The sequence below is a fragment of the Octopus bimaculoides genome, chromosome 13 (assembly GCF_001194135.2).
Source record: "Octopus bimaculoides isolate UCB-OBI-ISO-001 chromosome 13, ASM119413v2, whole genome shotgun sequence".
Classification (NCBI taxonomy): Eukaryota; Metazoa; Mollusca; class Cephalopoda; order Octopoda; family Octopodidae; genus Octopus; species Octopus bimaculoides.
Genome location: NC_068993.1, coordinates 10,340,665 through 10,357,826, shown reverse-complemented (window position 1 = coordinate 10,357,826; position 17,162 = coordinate 10,340,665). Strand labels below are relative to the sequence as shown.

Below are 17,162 nucleotides of genomic sequence, written 5' to 3'. Positions count from 1 at the left end.
AATATTTTGACAAATTAAATTTAAATGTTGAAGTAAATCTAACGGATTTTAAATGGCTTATAAACAACTTCCACGCTGCAATTATATATTTATATATATAAATATATATATTTATATATATAAATATATATATTTATATATATAAATATATATATTTATATATATAAATATATATATTTATATATATAAATATATATATTTATATGTTTGTTTGTGGCTTAATATAAAATAAGAATATGATTTTAATTTGCTTATTTTAAAATAGTCACTGTACACGTTTGAACAAATATTAAAAACAATTTTAATAAAAATAATTATCTTACAAATTAAGTACAAGATTATACACCAGTACTTGATTAGTAGTGCCATATTTGAAAACTTAGCATGTCTCAAAATAAAACATCACCCTGGGTCCTATAAATGAAGTTGGGTCTCACATAATCTTTAATCCTTTAGCATTTAAACCAGCCAAATCCAGTCCAAATTGGCCACATCTAATCTTTCACAACTAACCTACACTAACATTCTAAAATCATATCATGGAAGTCTGAAAGCTATAAGATAATGCAGGGTTAAGTCAAAACATTTTGTATAAAAAGGCACTATATTCGATGGTGTAATTTGAAAGCGAAAAGGTTAAAGCACTAAAATCATTTCTTCCTGAATATGCACTGCCTAAATTGTCTAATATGTCCATGCATCTGATCCCTGCAGAATTTGAATTCAAGATGCCAACAAAGAAACTAAATGCTTTTCAGAGTTCCACAATTTCTGACAATAATAATTATAATTTTATAAACATCAAATGTGTTTGGTATGTTACAAAGAATAAAGTAAATTTCAAACGCAGTATAGCTAAGAAAACAGTAGAAAGGCTGGGTACTTCAACCCTTATAAGATAAGACAAAAAAAATTTGTCAGTCACCTTCTGGCAACTTCTTTTCTATCTTATCTTATAAGAGTAAAATAGCCAATCTTTCTGCTGTTTTCCCAGCCATACTGTATTCGAAATTTACTTTCTTCTCTGTAATTATAATTATTTAATAATTAACAAGTAACAGGAATGAAGTAAAACTCTTACAACGCTAGATCATTTCAATTTAGAGTCTAGTCGTTTTGGATATTTCACAAATATAAAAATATAATCTTATCAAAAGCATAAACCATAGCAAAAAGGACATGCAAGTAAAAAATTTCCTTTTTTTCTTCTTTTTCTCCCTTCTGTTCATTTAATCTCAAACAGCATTCGCAAGTCATTAAGTTGCAACCGACTATTGGTTTGTCCTGACCTGTTAACAAAAAGAAAAGGAGAGTAAATTTTCTTCAACCTTTACTGATGCGTTTGTTTAAGAAAAGGCAATGTTTATAGATTCTTCCCCGTTTTTCCCCAGACGGAGTATCAAAATAATTGTACTTGTATTGGTATTCGACCCTCGGAGGAAATGAACTCATTCCAGCAAGTGAATCCAGTTTCACAAGAAGCCGACCATGCTGGTCAATTGCAGACATCTCACGCAGAGATTCCAACAGCGGACATCTTATATACAAGGACCAAATATCGATTCAACATCTAACCGAATAGTAATAATGCACTTTTCAGTTGTTTGAATCATCATCATCATTCAATGTCCATTTTCCATGCTGACATGGGCTGGATGGTTCAACAGGCGCTTGTGAACCAGAGGACTGCATCCATGTCTGTTGTGGTGAGTTTTCTATCAACAGATGCCTTTCCTCACACCAACCACTTTACAGTGTACTGGGTGCTTTTTATGTGGCCCCAGTACAACTCAGCAAGTAACCCACAAGACAATGCTATGCCTCCATTCAATACCAACCACTTTACACAGTGTGCTTTTAATGTTCAGTTAGTCAATCAATCAGCCAAGGTTGTCAAAAGTCCTTTCGTTGTCATTCACAACCTTATCAATAACATGCCCTCTCTATTCCAAGTCTGTTTCAGGGCATGTTGTTGATGTGGTCACAAATAGCAATAAAAAATAAGTTCACATCAAGAAGCATGCAAAAATGAAATAGTCAAACAATATGAACACATGTAAAGAGAAACTTACGTTGTCAATACATCTTTGGCCAATTTACGTTTCTGATTTTGTAATGTTAAAATTTTCTCCTCAATTGTGTCCTGACAGACAAACCTTAGAAAAAGATAAATAAAAACTTGTCTGAGATTCTGCCTTGATAAAACTCTGCTTTCTTTTAACAAAATAAAATTCAAACATTCGAGCGAGGGCGTTGTCAGTACTGCTGGACTGGCTCTTGTGCAGGTGGCACGTAAAATACACCATTTTGAGTGTGGCCATTGCCAGTACCGCCTGACTGGCCTTCGTGCCAGCGGCAAGTAAAAGCACCCACTACACTCTCGGAGTGGTTGGCGTTAGGAAGGGCATCCAGCTGTAGAAACTCTGCCAAATCAGATTGGAGCCTGGTGTAGCCATCTGATTCGCCAGTTCTCAGTCAAATCGTCCAACCCATGCTAGCATGGAAGGTGGACGTTTAAACGACGATGATGATGATAATAAAACTTAGCCACAGGCATGGCTGCAAGATTAAAATGTTTGCTTCTCAACCATCTGATTTCAGGTTCAGTTTCATCTCATGGTAACTTGGGGAAATGTCTTCTAGATAGCCTGACAAAAGCCTTTTGAGTGGATGTGATAAATAGAAAGTAAAAGAAGCCCATAGTTTGTGTATATATACAGCATCATCATCCTATAATGTCTGTTTTCCATGTTGACATGGGTTGGAGAGTTTGATCAGAGATGGCAAGCCAGAAAGGTGCACATGGTTTCAGTCCGATTCGGTTTGGTTTCTGGATGCCCTTCCTAATGCCAACCACTTTACAGAGTTTGTTGGGTGCCTTTTAGGTGGCACCAGCACAGGGCTCTTACAGGCCAATCCTCTTCAGCAAGTGAAACAACATTAATACTTCTGCTGTGGAGGACGGGTCTTCTTGAGTACAACAAGGCACCAGACATCTCAGCCCTTTGTCATCTCCTCGATAAGGTTCAGTGTCCTGATAATCGTTCCATGTTTTCTTGGGTCTCCCTCTTTCACAAGTTTCATCCAATCTTGACTGCATGTGTGTATAAGACGTAGCTGTGTGGTAGGAAGCTTGCTTCCCAACCACATAGTTCCAGGTTCAATCCCAGTGCGTTAGCACCTTGGGCAAGTGCCTTCTACTTAATCTCAGACCGACCAAAGCCTTGTGAGCAGATTTGGTAGATGGAAACTGAAAGAAGCCTATCGTGTGTATAGATATACGTATATATATATTTTTGTGTGTGTGTGTGTGTGTTTATTGACAACCAATGTTAGTGTGTTTATTGACAACCAATGTTAGTGTGTTTATGTCTCCAAAACTTAGTGGTTCAGCAAAAGAGAGTGACAGAATAAGTACTAGGCTTACAAAATAAGTCCCAGGGTCGATTTCTTCAACTAAAGGCAGTGTTCCAGCATGGCCACAGTCAAATGACTGAAACACGTAAAAAAGGTATGTGTGTGTGTGTATGCGCATGCGATTGTGTATGTGTTAATGTCTCCTTGTCATGACATTAGTAAATGAACATCCCCATTCATACGACCAGTGTTGTTCCATTCCATTCAACCGTAAAAAACATGTCCAGGTCACAGTAGCTGAACTTCTCTGACTAAATCATAAAAGGAACGACTGGCATGATGTGGAATTATGGAATAAAAGACTCAAAACTTACCGATGAATCTCAACATCATGTTTTTGACCAACTCTATAGATACGATCGCTGGCTTGTTCTTCCAAAGCTGGGTTCCTGCGAGAAGTAAAAAGAGAAATTTTAAAAAACTGCAAAAAAAAAAAAGACATTATTGAATGAATGACCGTATATTACGTATATGAGATGCACCATTTTGAGCATGGCCGTTGCCAGTACCGCCTGACTGGCTCCCGTAGGATTTTCGAGTGAGATCGTTGCCAGTGCCCCTGGACTGGCTTGTGCGGGTGGCACATAAAAGACACCATTTCGAGCGTGGCCGTTTTCGTGCGGGTGACACGTAAAAGCACCCACTACACTCTCTGAGTGGTTGGCGTTAGGAAGGGCATCCAGCTGTAGAAACTCTGCCAAATTGGATTGGAGCCTGGTGTTGCCATCCGGTTTCACCAGTCCTCAGTCAAATCGTCCAACCCATGCTAGCATGGAAAGCGGACGTTAAACGACGATGATGATGATGATGAAAAGATGCATAATGTATAAATGGAGTGATGGTGAGTGGCCGAGTGGTTAGGGTGTTGCACTCACAGCTGCAAGACCATAGTTTCAATTACCAGACCTGGCAGTATATTGTGTTCATGAACAAAACATCTTAGTGCACCCGTACAGGTAATGTTAATTTGATGGAGGGTGTAAGCTATAATTTCAGCACTAATATTCAATCACAATAAACATATTGTGTATGCAGGTTGTTCAACAAGGAATTGTAGAACTCCCATCTTTCATCTACAACATGAGTCGATCATCATCATCATTTACTGTCCATTTTCTATGCTGGCATGGGTTAGATGGTTCGACTGGAACTGGTAAACTGGAGTGCTGTACCAGGCTTGGTTTCTAAGGCTGGATGCCTTTTTATGTGTCGCTGGCACAGGTGTCTCCAACATGTCACTCACACAGGTGCCTCTTACGTGTTACCAGGAGGGGTGCTTTTAACATGTCACCAGTACAGGTGCCTCTTACATGTCACCAACACGGGTGTCTTTTACATGTCACTGGCCATGACTATGGCTTGACGTGTCTTCTATAAAGCACACAGTCCACTCTGTAAAGTGGTTGGCACGGGGAAGGGCATCCAGCAGTAGAAACCATGCCAAAGCAGACAACTAGAGTCTGGTACAACTCACTGGCATCTCCTGTCGAACTGTTTAGCCCAATGCCAGCACAGAGAACAGAAGTTAAATGGTGATGATGATGACATGTATGCATGCCTGTATAATGCAGGTATGCAATATGGCTGAATGGTTAAGAAGTTTGCTTTAAAACCACAATGTCCCAGGTTCAATCACACTGTATAGTATCTTGGTTAAATGTCATTTTCTTTTGACCAAGGTTGAACAAAACTCTCAGAGTGAAACTGGGAAGATAGAAACTGCATAGAAGCCTATTGAGTGGATTATATCTGCAATTCAAAGGTATACCCTTGTCGTGCATTTTAACAGGTAAATTCTATCTGAAAATTGCATTAAAAGGTACGTGTACCTGAAAAATACTCAGCCACTTATTAATTCAATAAGCAAGTAATTTGGCTGATTGAACATTCTAGTTTCAACATCAGAAGAAGAAAAGAAACAGAAAGAATAAAAATATTTACCAGTGATTGTCAAGTAAAAACAAATGTCTGCCGCCGATCAAATTCAGACCAACACCACCAGCTTTCAATGACAGAAGTAATATCTGGAATATAAGACTTTAGTTTAATATATATTTGTGTAAAGACTCCTATCTGTCGTGAATAACGGGATTGAACCTAGAAAGTTTCCCTCGAAAATACAAGTCCAGGCAAAGTTGTACCCTTGCTTTGATACCATGTGATGGTCGTAAATGAGTGTCACTGTTATACAAGCAGTGTTGTTAGTTTTCCAGTCTTCTATGAAGAATATGTCTAGATAGGTAGGGATCTAGCATGGCCACAGTCAAATGAGTGAAACAAGTAAAAGACAGATATAGGGAAATATTACCATGCTTGGAAACGAGGTAAAGGTTGATGACAGGAAAGGTATCCAGCTGTTAAAAATCTGGCACAGCAAATTCCATCTGACCGTTGCAAGCATGGAGAAGTGAACATTATAACAACGATGTCCTTCTCTCTAGCTTACCAGTTCCAGTCAAACCGTCTGACCGATGCCAGCATGGAAATCAGATGCTTGATGATGATATAAAGTTACTTACCTTTGCACCGTTTGGATTTGTGTTGAAGTCATCAACAATCTCTGACCGTTTCTTTGGAGGAATGGCCCCATCAATGAGATGATACGTAAAATGAGCCTGCGTGATGTGGTATTTTACAATCATCAACAATTTTGTCCACTGTGATACAACAACACTACAAGGGAAAGAAAGGAAAAATAGAACAACTGGCTGAGTATACTGCACAAAAATTATCTTATTTCTCTTTTACTTGTTTCAATCATTTGACAGCGGCCATGCTGGAGCACCGCCTTTAGTCGAGAAAATCGACCCCATGACTTATTCTTTGTAAGCCTAGTACTTATTCTATCGTCTCTTTTTGCCGAACTGCTAAGTTACAGGGACGTAAACACACCAGCATCGGTTGTCAAGCGATGGTGGGGGGGGGGACAAACACAGACACACAAACACACATACATACATATACATATATACGACAGGCTTCTTTCAGTTTCCATCTACCAAATCCACTCACAAGGCTTTGGTCGGCCTGAGGCTTATAGTAGAAGACACTTGCCCAAGGTACCACGCAGTGGGACTGAACCCGAAGCCATGTGGTTGCTAAGCAAGCTACTTACCACACAGCCACTCCTGCGCCTATTTATTCATTTTATATTGAGATTTGTGAAAGCAGTATGGTTGCTTTCAGGAAGAGTTGTTTACTGAGGCAATCACAGTGTGTGTGTGTGTGTGTGTGAGCACGCATACACACACATACAAGGAGGCACTGTAAAGTTCCTGGTTTTAAGGATATCATGAAATCCCTGGTTGGAGGCCCAACTGTCCAAGTTCTTTTACAGGGCTTAGAAATACAGAAGGACTGCTGCAATAAGTGTGTGATTCTGAGAGGGGAATATTTTCTTTTACTCAAAGCCAAGAACTTTTCAGTAACGCCTCTCATCTAGTTGAAAAGGGGTTAAGAATCCATACAAATCAAAAGCTATAGTTAAAAAAATAACTATATATAGATATATATAAAACAAGAACACAAATGGGTTGTAGGTTCACTACAGTTGTTTCACACACATTTTTTATTGATGCATAGTTCAACAGCATCATGAAAAAAACCTTTTAAAAGTTTGGCTTGGACGAAAAAATGCCACAAGATATGACTGACCCTCCCAACTACGCATCCTTGAAGAGAGTGAAAACACCAAGCCTTAACTAGATTTAAACGGCTATGGTTTCAGAAGTCAGTGAGCCATAAAATAATCATCAGATAGTACCATAACAAATTTATTTCTTTAAATGGGACCAGACAGATAACTAGAGATAAATAGACGAGAGAACTGTCACATATATGTATATACATGTACAGGTACACATATGCATACACACACATGCACACCAATACATATACATACACCGCCTGACTGGCTCTTGTGTCGGTGTCACGTAAAAGCACCCACTACACTCTCAGAGTGGTTGGCGTTAGGAAGGGCATCCAGCTGTAGAAACTTTGCCAGATCAGATTGGAGCCTGGTGCAGCCTTCTGGCTTGCCAGTCCTCAGTCAAACCATCCAACCTATGCCAGCATGGAAAGCAGATGATGATGATGATGATCAACACATATATACACACACACACATATATATATTCATACTCACTGCGTGAGTATGAATCTGAAAACATGTGGTTGTGAAGCACCTTTCTTAACCACAAAGCCATGCCTGCATCTACACAAAGTCAATACAAAAATACAAAACAATATAAATACCATTTGACACTGCCTTCTGTGTTCTTATAGATTTCTTGCAGCATCTCAATAAGTGCTTTGATCTGAAAAAAAAACAACAAAATAATGAATAAATAATAAATCTGTGTATATGGTTGTATATAAGGGAGCATAGGTTGTGTGCATGTGTGCACTGAAAACTAGCAAAACACTCTTTTTTTTCCTTTTTACTTGTGTCAGTCTTTTGACTGTGGCCATGCTGGAGCACCACCTTTAGCCAAGCAAATCGACCCCAAGACTTATTCATTGTAAGCCTAGTACTTATTCTATTGGTCTCTTTTACCGAACTGCTAAGTTACGGGGACGTAAACACACCACCATCGGTTGTCAAGCGATGTTGGGGTAACAAACACAGACACAAACATATACACACACATACATATAACTACCTCACTGAATACCACTCCCCATCTCAGTTGAGGACACTTGCAAGTTACTTGGTGGCCCCACTGGTGCTGGTGCCTTGTAAAAAAGCACCCACTACACTGTAAAGTGGTTGGCATTAGGAAGGGCATCCAACCATAAAAATCATGCTAAAGTAGATAGCGGAGCTTGGCGCAGCTCTGGGGTTTGCCAGCTCCTGTCAAAGTATCCAACTCATGACTGCATGGAAGACAGATACTAAATGGTAATGATATGACGACGATGATACATATATATATATATACATACACACTTTATTTGTGGGTTTATGAAGGCTACCATTGGTTTCATACAAAGAGAAATCTCAGCAATTATCTAGCCTGTCATGTGTAACATTGGTGCTCGTCTTCATCTTGGATGAGAACACAACAATATATATGTATGATCGAATTCCATAGCTTCTGTCTGCAAAATTCACTCACAAGGCATTGGTCATCCCAGGATTATAGTAGAAGAAACTTGCCCAAGGTGTGCTGCACAATGGGACTGAATCCGAAACCGAATGGTTACAAAGTGAGGTTCTCAACCACACGACCACACCCATGCCTTTTATTGCTGAAAAGATTTTTTAAAAACTCAACCTCTCTTTTACTTTTTTCTCTACAATACATATAACTGAAAAGTATTATTCACTTTTGTACTCTGAGATTCGAGGCAGAAGATATCACTGTGTTTCTGTTTAACATCCTGTTGGTTTTTGTTTTCATTCTTACAATCTTCATCAAGATATCCCTTTAAATCATTCTCTTGTAAGGTTAGGTCGTTCAGCTGCTCAGTCAGAGACAAGTCAAGACCAATTTCTTCAGTCATCTCTTTATCAATTGACTGAAACAAAAGAAAAAGAAATTTAAAAACAAAGCAACAACAAGGTAATAACATCTGTAATAAGGTTTCATAGATCTAATAGGCAGCGGTTCTCATGGCTTCTGTTCTTAACTGATTGGAAATGCTCTCATAAACATGTTTTGTCTTGGTATAAAAGATGGGCTACAGCAAATATTCTGCTCAATACCACAATAATAATAATAATTACCACTCTAGGCACAAGGCCTGAAATACCGGGGAAGGGAACTAGTCAATTACATCAACCCCAGTGCTCAGCTGGTACATATTTTATGTGCATCCAGGCAGTGACCTTAACAACAGCAACATTGAAAAAATACCTTAGGAACGAGAACCCAGGTTTGAAATTTCCCCAAGACACCTGATGAAGGCTGGAGGGTATATCATCCTAAATGTTGTGTTAACAACAAACAAGCTGAGGACAAATATCTGTCAAATGTAAATAATGTAAATAAAATGCAGCTATTAATAAAAGGAGTTGAAATTAAAGCATGCAAGATTTCACAGCTCTAACCATCACTCCTTTATAATCAACATATGAACTTCCAGCCCACCCTCATATAAAAATTTAAAAAAAAAAAAACAAGACACTGGTGTAAGCAAGGCTTGAAACTGCAGTCACTTACTTCTCTCAACAAACTAAGATGACAACAGCACTGTCTTAATCTGAGTAGAAACACCAAGACATCTTTACCAGTCGGTTTCTTTGTAGTTGTGGATCTACTTTGAGAAGAAGTGCTTTGTTTTTGGTGATGATTCTTAGAGGATGAAGAGTTATCTGCAAGAAGTGAATCCTTGTCCATATGTGAGCGAATGTAATCTTGGACCACTGATCTGTTGTAATAATAATAATAATAATAATTGATTAATTAATTATAATAATGGTTTCTTTATTAACCACAAAGGGTTTACATATAAAAAAACATTGTGGACAACACAGGACAAATACGATGTAGGGTTTCCTGAAAGTCATGTAAACAATGAAAGAAGCAATAATACGTAACAAAATTCCCCAAAAGAGGGAGACCTCCTAAGACTGCTCATGAAACCCCCACAAGTCTACGATACTCTTGACCACCAGCACCCTTTCCACTTTATAGGCACATGCTTAGAGTAGGCCCATTCTTGTAACATTCATCCACCTTTTAACAAAATTGCTGGCGGGGTGGGGCAGAACTTTCTTCTCAATTCTCACTTTCTTTTCCAAGTGAAACTTGAAAATGTTGAGGGTTTGGCCAAAGAGGAAAGTATCTGTCTTCAGCCCTTTTAATCTATAATATACACCTACAATATTAGATATGTACATATGTACACAAGGGCACTACATGAGCACCTACATCACTAAAAAATAGAAGTCAAAAATACTTCCGTACCACCGAATAGTCACAAATCTAGGTGCTCATGTAGTGCTCTTGTGTATATATGTACATATCTAATATTGTATGTATATACTTTATTAATTTGCCTGTACTCGTGATGGTATTTTAATAATACCATCCCTATATTTATATACACACACACATATATATATATAGGCGTAGGAGAGGCTGTGTGGTAAGTAGCTTGCTTACCAACCACATGGTTCCTGGGCTCATTCTCACTGCGTGATACCTTGGGCAAGTGTCTTCTACTATAGCCTCAGGCCAACCAAAGCCTTGTGAGTGGATTTGGTAGACGGAAACTAAAAGAAGCCCGTTGTATATGTATGTATATATGTATATATGTGTATGTGTATGTTTGTCCCCCCAACATCACTTGACAACCGATGCTGGTGTGTTTACGTCCCCGTAACTTAGCGGTTCGGCAAAAGAGACCTATAGAATAAGTACTAGGCTTACAAAGAATAAGTCCTGGGGTCGATTTGCTAGAGTAAAGGCGGTGCTCCAGCATGGCCGCAGTTAAATGATTGAAACAAGTAAAAGAGTATATATCTTTTATTCTTTTAATTGCTTCAGTCATTAGACTGTGGCCATGCTGGGGCACTGAATTTTTTTTTAAAGTCTGGTACTTATTTTATCAGTCCCTTTTGCCAAACTACTAAGTTATGGGGACGTAAACACACCTATTATCAAGCAGTGGTGATGGTGGAGACAAACACAAATACAAACACACACACACACACATATGATGGGCTTCTTTCAGTTTCTCATCGACTGATTGTAAGCCTTGTTCCTTTTCTATCAACTCCATATGCATGAATAAACTTAGAAAAAGAGGAAAAAAAAAGAGTGCGAATATTGGTAAAGTAATAAGGAATCGGCAGCTGAAACTAATTCCAAACTATACTCACTGAATTCTTTTGAAAATCTTATTGTACAGTTCTTGTTCCTTGGGTGACAACTTCAGCTTGTAGCTCAATAGTTTCTTCTTGGTCATTTTAATCTGAAATAAATATTTTTCTTTAAATCAGTTCTTTGTTGTTGTTTTTGTCAGCGTTGTTGTCTAGACCACGCTCTTATCAAGCTGAACTATATTCCAAGACATTTCCTTCTTGACTAACCCATCTTTTGTTCAGAAATACTGTCTCTAGGGCAAAATCATATAGTATTTTATTTTCCTTAGTAATTAATACGGAACCTTACAAAGGAGATGATAGAGGTCTGTGTCATGTGACACATTGCTGTACTTGAGAAGACCCGCCTACTACCACAGAATTGAGATCTTGTAAAACCGTCCAACCCATTTCAGATGGAAACATATGTTAAATGATAATGATGATGGATTAAACAATCCTCATTGATTTCAGCGTAGTCAGGAAATTTGGAGTTGTGGCAGCAGCATCATCATCATCATCATCATGGATGCATCATGCTTCAGTGTAGGCTTTGGTATGGTTTCTACAGCTGGATGCCCTTCCTAACACCAACTTTTCCAGTTTATACTGAATGCCTTTCTTGTGCCATAGCTGACATTCATAACTTTTCCAAGGCCATTAGAAGAGTAAAAGAGAAGTGACCACAACATCTGGCATTGAACCTGAATTGCAGTTTCAGTTTGTGTGACACTTATTACTTCATCATCATCATTTAACGCCTGTTTTCCATGCTGGCATGGGTTGGATGGTTTGACAGGAGCAGGCTAGCTGCCCAAGCTCCATGCCTGCTTAGGCATGGTTTCTATGGCTGAATGCCCTTCCTAATGCCAACCTCTTTAGACAGGGGTGCATTTACATGACACTGGCATGGGTGCTTTTTTTTTATGTGGCACCAGTACCCACAAGCCTGCAAGATTAGGAAAGCTCAGCTGCAGAGAAATGCAGGGGACATGCCTGTACACAAGGACAATCGGGTGTCTTGGTCCTGTCATTCCTTTTGGGTCCCAAAGGCTGGAGATCCTTTCTCACCGCTTCATCTTACATCTTCCTGGGTCTACCCCTTCCACAATTAGAGATCAGCACCTCATGATGCAACTGTCTTCATTCATACACATATGGCCATACCAGTGCAGTTTTCTCTCTTGAACACTATTCTAATGCCTCATATACCCAGTTTTGCTCTAAAATCACTTACACTGTCATATATGCACTCTGACATTATCCATCCAGTGGAGCATACTGGCTTCATTTCTTTCAAGCCTCCAGTAGTCTCAGCTCATGTCTCACTGCCAAGTAGCATAGCAGTTTGTAAGAAAATTGGTAAAAGAAAGAAAAGGAAACAGATCCTATTTACCAGTGGTTTCCCATTCACAGTCTGATCTTTGGTTCTTCTTAACAATAAAGATTGCACAATGATGTTCAAGCGAGTTTTACCCATTCCTGTAACAAAAGTCAAGCAAAGAGATCACGGTTATTTGACAAACACTGTAAAAGAAAGCAAACAGCAGAGAACACGGTGACACGTTAGAAAACATGCGAATGAGGTCATTGCCAGTGCCACTGGACTGGCTCCTGTGCAGGTGGCACATAAAAAACAGTATTTTGAGCATGGCCGTTGCCAGTACCACTTGACTGGCCCTCATGCCGGTGGCATGTAAAAGCACCCACTACACTCTCGGAGTGGTTGGCGTTAGGAAGGGCATCCAGCTGTAGAAACTCTGCCAGATCAGATTGGAGCCTGGTGTAGCCATCTGGTTTCACCAGTCCTCAGTCAAATCGTCCAACCCATGCTAGCATGAAAAGCAGACGTTAAACGATAATGATGATCTACATTATTATAATGGTATTTCATCCTCTAAAAACAAGTCACCTGTTACACCTGATCTTTTTCTCTATATCCTTACTACTTTTCAACTCTAAATCCTGTACTAAACACATTTAACCCTTCCTTTTCAAGGGGGAGTAAGAAAGAGAAAAACCAGAAGCAGATGATGAGGATGCTGTTGTCACTGTCATCATCATCATCATCATCATCAACACCCTTATCATCATGATCAGTAAAATCATTATCGTCACCACCACCACTGCCATCCTTATCAATATCATCCTTATCATTGTCAACAGTATCAAATTGCCATTGTCATCATTATCAAATTCATTATCATCATCACTATTAACCCTCGCAGACCTGAGCCCCTGTGTCTGACTTTAACCTCCACTTGAACTTATGATCAAAAATATAAATCGTTGTAAATACAGGTGAAGAGTAACAATTGCAGGTAAACGAATGGACAGAATCACAAAAACTCCAAGAGAATAACAATAATAGACCTTTCTCTCAACTACCACATTTGTTTAATGCAAGTAGACTAATGGACAGAATCACAGAAATAATTCAGGAGATAAAGAAGCCTATCTCTTAACTGCCATTTGTTCACCCAAAATCACAACTTCTCTTATCATTTTCATCAGTTTGATTGTCTGAATCACTCTCATTGTGATTGCCATAAGTGCCAAACTTTAAAAAAAAAGGAAGAAAAAAGGTAGAAGATAAAAGAAAGGAAATACTTGCTCTCGTTGCTTTCAACCTGATTTTTCCATACTTTATATTCATCAAATGGTCTAAAACGTAGGAATCTGAATTCAAGAGGAAAATAATGGAAACAAGTAAATAAGTTACCACATGATGGTAAATGAATGGAAACCAGACATGTGTTCCAGCAGCTTACATTCAGAGTTTTACTTGGGTTACATGGTTAAGAAGGGCACTTTGCAAATACATGGTTTTGAGTTCAATCTCAGGTGTCTCCTACTATAGTTTCAGATATGTACCCACATATCTGTGTGCATACATGTAGAGATATGTAAATGTATTCTCATATTATCATCATCATTTAACATCTTTTTTCCATGCTGGCATGGGTTGGAAGGTTTGACAAGAGCTGGCAAGCCAGAAGATGACTGCACCAGGCTTCACTGTCTGTTTTGGCATGAGGAGAGGGGAATAAGAAAGAGAGGAATAAGAGGTGGAAAAAAAGAAGAGGAGAAAGAAGAATGAGGGAAGGAGGAATAAGAGGGGGAAGGATAAGGGGAGAGCAAGAAGAAGAGGGGATTAAGAACAGGAGGAAGAAAAAGAGAAAGAAGAGGGTGTACAAGAAAAGGAGGAGCAGGAGGAATGAGGAGAGGAGAATAAGAAAGAGAGGAATAAGAGGTGGAAAAAAAGAAGAGGAGGAAGAAGAATAAGGGAAGGAAGAAAAGCAAGAAGAATAAGAAGGGGAGGAGCAAGAAGAATAAGCTGCCCTACTTCTTTCCACCAACCAAATTCTTCAAAAATTTCCAAATGCTTTTCAAGGCAAATAAAAAGTAGAAAATATAAGAAAGCAAAATTCTCACCTGAGTAGAGAATACATATCTAACAATTTATTCTGGATGGGTGTACCTGTCAACATCCACCTGGACGAAGCTTTTAATCGAGTAACTGATGTTGCAGTGAGGGACTTATAGTTTCGAATATCATGAGCTTCATCAAGAATTACATTCTTCCAATGTATTTGCAACAGCAGCGGCAATTTACCTTGACTTTCCTGAAATGGAAGAGAAATACATATACATATATATATACAAATAGGAATACGTATAAACAGTACATATATATGGCTCCTGTGCGAGTGGCACGTAAAATACACCATTTTGAGTGTGGCCGTTGCCAGTACCGCCTGACTGGCCTTCGTGCCGGTGGCACGTAAAAGCACCCACTACACTCTCGGAGTGGTTGGCAACAACAATAGTATAAAATTTCTACTTACTGGCTCATTTTCTGCCTCATTCTCTTCTTCTTCAGTGAGAGATCGGTCAGCAATTGCAGTGTCTTCCTTCCGTCCAATTTCCAAACTAACAACCTTATATGTAGTGAGAACAACATCCTTAGAAGTTATCCTGAAAGAATTTTATAGATATATATTAGTACAAACTTCAGGAAGAAGACAAAGATTATAAGATGTTGTAAATTCAAAGATTTGTCAACCTGTGATCCATCCTAAAATAATATTGATAATGATAATGATGATAACAATGATGTTGATGGCTATGTTTATGACAGCAAAGAGGAGGATGATGAGGATGATGGCAATAATGATGACGACGATGATGATGATAAAAAAGACTATGTCAATGGCAAAGAAGATAGCCACAATATTGATGGTGATGATTGTGATTGCAATGATGAGAACTGATAATAATGACCATCACCATCATTATCATCATCATCATCATAATGGGGATAATGATAGGATTACTTAAGGCAGCAAGCTGCCAGAATCGTTAGCACACCGGGTGAAATGCTTAGCGGTATTTCATCTGCCGTTACGTTTTAAGTTCAAATTCTGCCACGGTCGACTTTGCTTTTCATCCTTTCAGGGTCGATTAAATAAGTACCAGTTACACACTGGGGTCAATATAATCGACTTAATCCATTTGTCTGTCCTTGTTTGACCCCTTTATGTTTAGCCTTTTTTGGCAGTAAAGAAATAAGAAACGTTGGCACGCCGGGCGAAATACTTAGCGATATTTTGTCTGTCTTTACGTTCTGAGTCCAAATTCCACCGAAGTCAACTTTGCCTTTCATCCTTTCAGCGTCAATAAATTAAGTACCAGTTGCAAACTAGGGTCAATCTAATCGACTGGTCCCCTTCCCAAAAATTTCGGGCCTAGTGCCTAGAGTAGAAGAGACTGATAGCATTACTTACACACTGACATTCTTCTCTCGTTTTGGTCCATGGTATATAAGGACATCTAACGAACCGCTTTTGCACCTGGCCTCAACTTCTTTTCCCCACTGGTGTACCAGGGAAGCAGGTGTGATGATCAGGGTGGCTTTACTCTTTATTACACGTCTGCTGTCTATGTGAAAGAAAGAAACAGAAGAAATCCGGTGTTGGCTTTAGCATGATTACTTGAACATGTTCGATAAGTGGGAAGCACAACAAATAGAAAAAGAAAACAAATAGCAAGATCAACGATGTATTTATATACATGCGTGGAAGTGTGTGAGCACATACGTGATGGCGTATGTATGTATGTGTGTATCATCATCATCATTTAACGTCCGCTTTCCATGCTAGCATGGGTTGGACGATTTGACTGAGGACTGGTGAAACCAGATGGCAACACCAGGCTCCAATCTGATTTGGCAGAGTTTCTACAGCTGGATGCCCTTCCTAATGCCAACCAGTCCGAGAGTGTAGTGGGTGCTTTTACGTGTCACCCGCACGAAGGCCAGTCAGGCAGGTACTGGCAACGGCCACGCTCAAAATGGTGTATTTTATGTGTCACCCGCACAAAAGCCAGTCCAGGGGGAATGGCAACGATCTCACTTGAATGTCCTTACACATGCCGCGGGCACAAGTGCCAGAAAGGCGATGGCACCTAGGCTGGAAGTGACCTTTTGGAAAACAATGTTTACCTCTATTGTTTTAGAAGTGGATAAGACAGAACTTTTCCAATGTATTGAAGACCAGTCTATTGAAAATACTTACAAGAGAGTCTTCAGATATTTGCTCAATCTGCTAAAAATAGCAGCTAAATCATCTTTGAACCACACCATACTGTCTTAAAAAATAATAAAAGTACATTAGATATTGTAGTCCTAGACGTACTAAGTCAGAAGAAAAAAGAAAATATATGGATGGTCTTCGCTGGAGCCAGGGTGGACTTGGGACAAAAAAAAAACAACATCAACACGATGGAGTGAACTGAAATGATGTAGGGTAATTTGGAAATGGGCTGTGCGTGAGAAGACCCGGCAAGCCAAGTAAGATCGTTGCCAGTGCCCCTGGACTGGTTCTTGTGCGGGTGGCACATGAGATGCACCATTTTGAGCGTGGCCGTTGCCAGT

The 17,162-nt window shown here is 39.2% G+C and overlaps 1 protein-coding gene across 1 annotated transcript in view; it reads right to left on the bottom strand.

The window, feature by feature from the left end:
- Window positions 1–277: 277 nt before the first annotated feature.
- LOC106874552 (transcription termination factor 2) overlaps window positions 278–17,162 on the bottom strand; it is a 34,216-nt gene continuing 17,331 nt past the window's right edge. The window contains exons 13-27 of the mRNA XM_014922324.2: window positions 16,804–16,876; window positions 16,015–16,206; window positions 15,076–15,205; window positions 14,663–14,853; window positions 13,842–13,906; window positions 12,624–12,709; window positions 11,246–11,337; window positions 9,582–9,789; window positions 8,746–8,937; window positions 7,672–7,733; window positions 5,937–6,090; window positions 5,359–5,441; window positions 3,732–3,806; window positions 2,073–2,156; window positions 278–1,289 (exon numbers count right to left, since the gene is read on the bottom strand). Of these exons, the coding sequence (XP_014777810.1) occupies window positions 1,226–1,289; window positions 2,073–2,156; window positions 3,732–3,806; window positions 5,359–5,441; window positions 5,937–6,090; window positions 7,672–7,733; window positions 8,746–8,937; window positions 9,582–9,789; window positions 11,246–11,337; window positions 12,624–12,709; window positions 13,842–13,906; window positions 14,663–14,853; window positions 15,076–15,205; window positions 16,015–16,206; window positions 16,804–16,876 (1,751 nt within the window). The 3' untranslated portion in view covers window positions 278–1,225. The remainder of the gene's footprint in view (window positions 1,290–2,072; window positions 2,157–3,731; window positions 3,807–5,358; window positions 5,442–5,936; window positions 6,091–7,671; window positions 7,734–8,745; window positions 8,938–9,581; window positions 9,790–11,245; window positions 11,338–12,623; window positions 12,710–13,841; window positions 13,907–14,662; window positions 14,854–15,075; window positions 15,206–16,014; window positions 16,207–16,803; window positions 16,877–17,162) is intronic.